General features: G+C 46.0%; 1 protein-coding gene across 1 annotated transcript in view; it reads right to left on the reverse strand.

The window, feature by feature from the left end:
* The window catches only part of cxadr (CXADR Ig-like cell adhesion molecule), a 19162-nt gene that overhangs the window by 8767 nt on the left and 2895 nt on the right, over positions 1-7500 (reverse strand). The window contains exons 2-3 of the mRNA XM_034312601.2: positions 2606-2775; positions 416-620 (exon numbers count right to left, since the gene is read on the reverse strand). Of these exons, the coding sequence (XP_034168492.1) occupies positions 416-620; positions 2606-2775 (375 nt within the window). The remainder of the gene's footprint in view (positions 1-415; positions 621-2605; positions 2776-7500) is intronic.

Raw genomic sequence — 7500 nt, forward strand, 5'->3', positions numbered from 1 at the left:
ACGCGCACACAGACGCACACACACAGACACGCACACACAACAGACACGCACAGACACGCGCACACAGACACACACACACACAGACACACACACACACACACACACACACACACACACACACACACAGACACACACACAACAGACAGACACGCACACACAACAGACACGCACACACAACAGACACGCACACACACAGACACAGACAGGCACACAGACACAGACAGGCACACAGACACACAGACACACACACAGACACGCACACAGACGCACAACACACAGACGCACAACACACAGACGCACAACACACAGACGCACAACAGACACACAGACACACACACACGCCAGTGTGCACGCCGTACAGTGAGTCTGAGGGAGTGAGTTTCTGAGGGAGAAGGCTGAACTGTACTGCACTTACCCATGACAGTGAGCAGGACCTTCCTGCTGCCGATGCCTGGTACTTTCTTGACTTTACACTGGTAGGTGCCGGTGTCTGAGGCGATCAGGCCCATTATTGTGATGGAGGCGTCACCGTTCTTTGGGTCGGGGGAGTTAAAGTGCACTCTGCCCTTTAGAGGGGGGTAATAATCCTCATACACCCTGTCCCCCGAGTACAGGATCACCTGCGTGAGCACACACACGGATTAATAAATATGATTCTCATGTGCTCTGCATCGGAAATTAAATAATGACTCTCTTTATAAAACTACTTTGATGCAAGTTTTTAAACGTGAAAGTTTGAGTGTGTGGGGATAAACGCGACCATGTGATTGTGTGGGGGTAAACACCTGTGTGTGTGTGTGTGTGTGTGTGTGTGTGTGTGTGTGTGTGTATAAACGTGAATGTGTGTGAAAGTAATGATTTATTCGGCTTGGCTTTACCTTTATTTTTTTATTTACACAAAGGATTAAGAATAATAATAATAATAACAACAATACTAATAATAATAAACATAAAAATAACTTATGAACGCAGTAAAATAATTCAGACTATCACACACTTCAAATCTATCATTTTTAAACTTTTTGTTTATCGCCGTCAGATTACTAATACAATAAACATGACAAATGCCTTTTTTAAATTCTAGATCACAGCTTTTTTTATTTGACTCGGGAGCAAGAGGAAAGAAAGCACGAGTCTCGGTGCTCGGAGAACTGACGTGCTCTCGCACGCTTGTGTCACTGCTCCACACTAGTAAATTCCTTTGTGTGCGTGATTCGAACCTGAGGTCTGAGAACCGACAAAAACAGTTATATTTATTTATTCATGACAGACAACTGTGTTGCCGTAGTAACATCCCCAGGTGGGGGCGGGGCTGTGTGTGCCCTTGCGGTAGGCAGATATCACGCCTCACCTATACGAAAAGCATCATACGGTTAAACTCCACCCTGAAACACATTCATGGTCCTTAGAAGAGCAGAAGTGTCTCTCCACTCAGGCAAGCAGTGAAGTGAAGTGAAGTGAAGTGACTTGTGGCCAAGTAGGGTGACCCACACTCGGAATTTGTGCTCTGCATTTAACCCATCCAAGTGCACACACACAGTAGTGAACACACACACACACACACAACACACACACATACAGTAGTGAACACACACACACACACACACACACACACACACACACGTGAATGTGTGACCGGCACGGCATTTGAAATGCAAAGCTGAACGTGGTCATGTGACCCAGCACTATAATAGAGCAGCATCAACACCGAAAGCTGAAACACTGAAACGACAACAGACCATAGTGAGTAGCGTTAGCAACAAGCTACCCCTTGCTAATCCTAGCTAACATTAGCAATAACTCTAACGTTGATGATTACCTTCTCAAAACAGTGATTACTACGGTCAGCGTTACAGATTTACCCGAGTACCGTGTCTGCATATTAACCGATCTAAACCCAATACTGCTGTATTCTGATTTAAAAGTAGAGAAGCGGGACTTTACAGTGCTCAGTGTGAGCGGCCATGTGGACTTGATGTCACTCCTTAAACTGGGAAGAAACTGTTAGTGGAGAAGATCCCCCAAGCTGATGAGTTGAAATTTCATGTGGAGGGGCGTTGCGGTGGTTTTGAATGGTTGTAGGCAGGAAACTACAAGTTGCAACTTCACCTCAAATGCAGCATAATGCAACTAGAGGAAACCTAACTCGTAATTTCCGACCTCTGACTAGGAAAAACCAACTTGAAATTCCTGCTTGGGAACCCGGGGCCCTCTCTTCAACCCCGAGTTCAGCAAATGAGTGATGACAGGGGGCCAAGCACCAGTGAGAGAGGGAAAGTGTTTATAAATCACTACTTCCTGTTTACTGTTCCTTGTTTGATGGACAGCCTGTAAGTAATTAACACACACACAGACACACACACACAGACACACACACACAGACACACACACACAGACACACACACACAGACACACACACACAGACACACACACACAGACACACACACACACTCACTCACACAGACAAACACACTCACATGCTCAAAGCCTCACACGCGCTCGCAGACACGCGCTCGCAGACACGCGCTCGCAGACACGCGCTCGCAGACACGCGCTCGCAGACACGCGCTCGCAGACACGCGCTCGCAGACACACACACGCTCACCACTTTCTCTTCTTTCTGGTTGTCAGAAGGCTGAATGCTCCACTCGATGTCCAGAGGTCCGCTGTCCTGCGCCGAGAGAGTGAAGGCACAGTCCAGAGACACAGTCTCACCACTCGCCTTCTCCAGAGACGCCGGGCCTGAGGACGATATCTGCAGCCCACACACTGATCCTACAAACACACACATACATACACACACACACACACACACACACACACAGAGAATACCAAGTTAAACGATATAAGGGTGCTCACTCGCTAACGCTACACACTTCAGAATAGTTTAATAGGAAACTACATTCGGTCCTCCGTACGCCCGACTCCCGCCGCAGGGCTGCGAGAGGTCAGTACCAGTTTGCCTGAGTGTCCCTGCTGCAGTGCGTCGTGATATTCCTGCATTGTACATTTTTCACTCGCTACAAGAAAACAAAACTAACTAACTCCAAAAATATTGCACTATGTAGTGAACAGTGTGTGCCAGTATCACAAGTCCATTCTCTCCATAACACACCTTTCCAACAACACTCTACAACTTGCTATTATCTCTCTCACACACACACACACACACACACACACACACACACCCCTTAATAATAAAGTGTATTAACCCGGCACTGTGAGTGAAGATGGAAAATAAATAAAATTGAGGAAATATCTCAGGAATTCTTATCAAGAGGACGGAGGACTCTTTACTGCACACAGGAACAGCGTTAGCGGTGTAACGATACACTCTGATATTGTCGATTCACAAAAACGGCTTCACAATCACTCGTTTCAATTCTCAGATTATTCTGAACAGAGTTTTAATGAAGAAATGACTGAAAAGACTACTTTTTTTTTTACTTCTGTATCATAAACAATGCAAAACAGTGTGCACTTCTATCTGCATAAAACTAAATAAATTGCGACAAACAGACATTTAATATCATAAACAAAGTGTACTACAGGTTCACTATATCTTAAAAATAAATAAATAAAACCATATACTTTCCCAAAAATTTGATTGAATGTACAAAGTCTCTGATCCGGGAAACGATTGACTGAAAATAATTAACTCTGTAGCAGCGCCAGAGGCGTCATTTTTTACGGAAATAGAGCTCCAAAGTCCCTGAAACGGCACGTGACGTTACGTCAGATGTATTGTTACGCCCTGTTGTGCGTTAGCCTTTATCTCCTGCACCTTCTGACGCACAAAAACCCAATCACGTCTCCTAGTAACACACAGGAGGACGAGGGGATCAAGACTGGTGAAAGAAGTTGGGTATGAGTGAAGCAAAGCAGTGCTGACTCAGACATACCCGAACACACACACACACACGCGCACGCGCGCGCACACACACACACACACACACACACACACACACACACATGCACGCACACACCTCCCCCACCACTGACTCCCCTGTTTAAATATCTCCCCTGACCTTTGACCTACAGAGCCAGCATGAAAATCTATCCATTATCCTCTATAGTCATCCTCTTCTGTTCAGTGTGAGTGTGAGTGTGTGTGAGTGTGTGTGAGTGTGTGAGTGTGTGTGTGAGTGTGTGAGTGTGTGTGTGAGTGTGTGTGAGTGTGTGTGTGACTCAACACTGCTTCACCTCCATACAGAGTCTGCTTTTACATACTTTCTCAGTTACACACTATGACCTACTTCTGTAGTGTTCAGTGCAGTAACTTACTTTGTGTGTGAGAGAGAGAGTTTGGTTAACGTCCTCCGGAGAAAATGACACCCTAACAGTCCATCACACACTCACACACACTCACACACACTCACACACACTCACACACACTCACACACACTCACACACACTCACACACACTCACACACACTCACACACACTCACACACACACAGTTATACCATTCCAGACACATCAAACACATGGATCAAATTCACATCCATATTTGCATCCCTACATGTAGGCGTCATTTACATACGTTTGCATTCTATAACATAACATCTGAGCAAAGCTGGTTGGAGCTCTCTGTGTGTGTGTGTGTGTGTGTGTTTGCGCGTATGTGTATTGTGTAGTTTAGACACAGAAAACACAAACACAGTAGCAGGGTGTGTCAGATCACAACATGTCCTGGATTATTCTTTAGTGTGTCCTTGCTAGCAAGTATGAGGTGAACAAACACGTGCATACAGACACACGCAAACAGACACACGCGCAAACACACACACGCATGCACGCGCGCAAACACACACACGCATGCACGCGCGCAAACACACGCGCGCATACACGCGCGCAAACACACGCGCGCATACACGCGCGCAAACACACACGCAAACACACACGCAAACACACACGCAAACACACACGCAAACACACACGCAAACACACACGCAAACACACACGCAAACACCTGCTGATTCAGAGCCTCACAGACAACTGTCACAAAATCTAACATTACACACACCAGAGAGAGACAGAAGTGTGTGTGTGTGTGTGTGTGTGTGTGTGTGTGTGTGTGTGTGTGTGTGTGAGTGAGAGAGAGAGAGAGAGAGAGAGAGAGAGAGAGAGAGAGAGAGAGAGAGAGAGTAGGATAAGAGAGAGAAGGGAGAGAGATGGAAGAGAAAGAGATGGGCAGGGAGAAAGAGAGAGAAACAGGAAGTGGTAGATGGGGGCAGCACTTTTTCTTTGTATTCTAGGCTGGAAAAGGGGGAGGAGCTCAGAGTATCAGCAGTAAACACAGCAGCGCTTCGTAGCTTTACATGAGTTATAAACTGTACACACAGGCGTTAGCGTCACACACAGATACAGTCACTGATTATAACAGTGACGCTACAGTTCACTGCTCTGAGGAGGAAAATACACATCACTCGTCACGCTGAGCTGCTTAATAACAAAATACGAACATGGAGGCGTCCGAGTTTTTCCCCACTTTGTAGATCTTTCTGCTTCTTCTTCTCAAGCGCACAGTGTGGAGGTTTCTCTCTCTCTTTCACTCACACACACACACACACACACACACTATCCCGAGTTTTTGTTACTGAGTTGCGTAAAAAACATCAGCGGTGTGGTGTGGCATCAACACAAGTTGTGTCTCTCACACACACACGAATCAATTTGAGTTCATTTAAATCCGTTACAGCTCCAGTGTTTCAGTACGTTATCGCGTTATCGTTAACGGATCGGTTCATCAGAACCGAGTCAGAACTGCAGTGGCACTAAATACACAACACTACACACCTGCTACAGAGCAAAGTCTCACAGCTTAAAACCCCATCAACATTAGACTCCATTTAACTTTATCTTAAGTGGGTTTTTTTACAGTGGAATCCCTAATGAACAATCCGGAGGCAGCAGTGACGAGGAAAAAGTCCCCGAGATGACATGAGGAAGGAACCTTGAGAGGAACCAGACTGAAAAGGGAACCAGTACTCTTCTGGGTGACACCGGATAGCGTGATTATAAATCATTACACTAATAACATCAAACATCATTCTGATCAGAATAAACTGTAACGCCTGTCTCTCTCTCTCACACACACACACACACACACACACACACACACACACACACACACACACACACACACACACGCCCCACAAATCCACTCCACCTCGGTCATGTTTCCAGAACCTGCATGGTCTCCTAGCAACAGTCTCCATGTAGGAGATCAGGTAACGACAACATGGCTGAGAGACAAACACACACACACACACACACACACACACACACACACACACACACACACACACACACACACACACAGAGCCCCTATTCACCTTGAAGGGAGCTGCAGACAGACAGAAGACCACATCCACATCCAGATTTAATCTCTCACACACACAGAAGCTATCTGATGATAAATAAAAGGGCGTGGTTAGTGAGGAGATTGACAGTTATGGGTTAGAAATGGCAGTGAAGCCTCATGAACATGCACACACTTTCCAACACACACTTGAAGCTCTAACAGATTACAGCTCAGAGAACTTTAACATCTTTAAAGCTCTGAAGAGGTACGGTGCTGCGAGCTCTGACAGTTCTGCAGCAAACCCGTGTCGTGTTCTGATGTAAACGGTTCTAACAGAACCTCAGCGGGGAATTCTGCGCAGTTTTTAACGGTATTTTCCTCATTTTGATGTTTAAGCTGTAGCTCTTTTTTCTGATATTATAACTAGCAAACCAACGTGAGGGAACGAAGTGACGGCATCAACCAAGCCAGCTAGCAGCTCCTCGGTTTCCTGATAACGTACTGACTGCATGGCCGCAGCTAGCACTCGGATTAGTTGGTAAAGTTAAAAGAGCAATTCTCCAGTCAGATGTGTGACTTACTGCAGGAGTCACAGCATGAGGAAAATCATGGAGATTTTTTTCCGAAAACTAAGTTGTGTTGAGTGTAAATGTTGACTGCTGTTTATATTTTCAGTTGGTACGTTACATTACTTACTTACACTTGCATTACTTTGATTAAATGATGGATAATATCAGCTAGCTAGCAAATGGAACTCAATCGGTCATGAATCAAAGCTCCAAAATCTTTTCTATAAATCTTATATATTTGTTATTAACACTACGTACCACTCTGCTGCATCGTAAGTTCAGCTAATAGCACTTCAGCTAATAGCGCTCTTGCGCTCCTGACATGAAGCAGGGCGTGTCTATGAGCAGTATGGGCGGGGTGAGAGGCGGACCCAAGGTCTGACCAGCCATATCTACTGCATGTGCTCTGTCAAAATGGCGACTGTCACTTCGACCAAATTTAGGCTTCAGAACCATACAGTGGGAGTCAGTGTCACCATTTTGTCATATACACAGGCACTGGCACTTCCTCGCACACACACGGGCTCGCACACACACACACGGGCTCGCGCCCACACACACACACACACACACGGGCTCGCGCACACACGGGCGGGCACACACACACACACACACACGGGCGCGC

This window comes from Pangasianodon hypophthalmus, chromosome 17, assembly GCF_027358585.1.
Source record: "Pangasianodon hypophthalmus isolate fPanHyp1 chromosome 17, fPanHyp1.pri, whole genome shotgun sequence".
NCBI classification, from domain to species: domain Eukaryota; kingdom Metazoa; phylum Chordata; class Actinopteri; order Siluriformes; family Pangasiidae; genus Pangasianodon; species Pangasianodon hypophthalmus.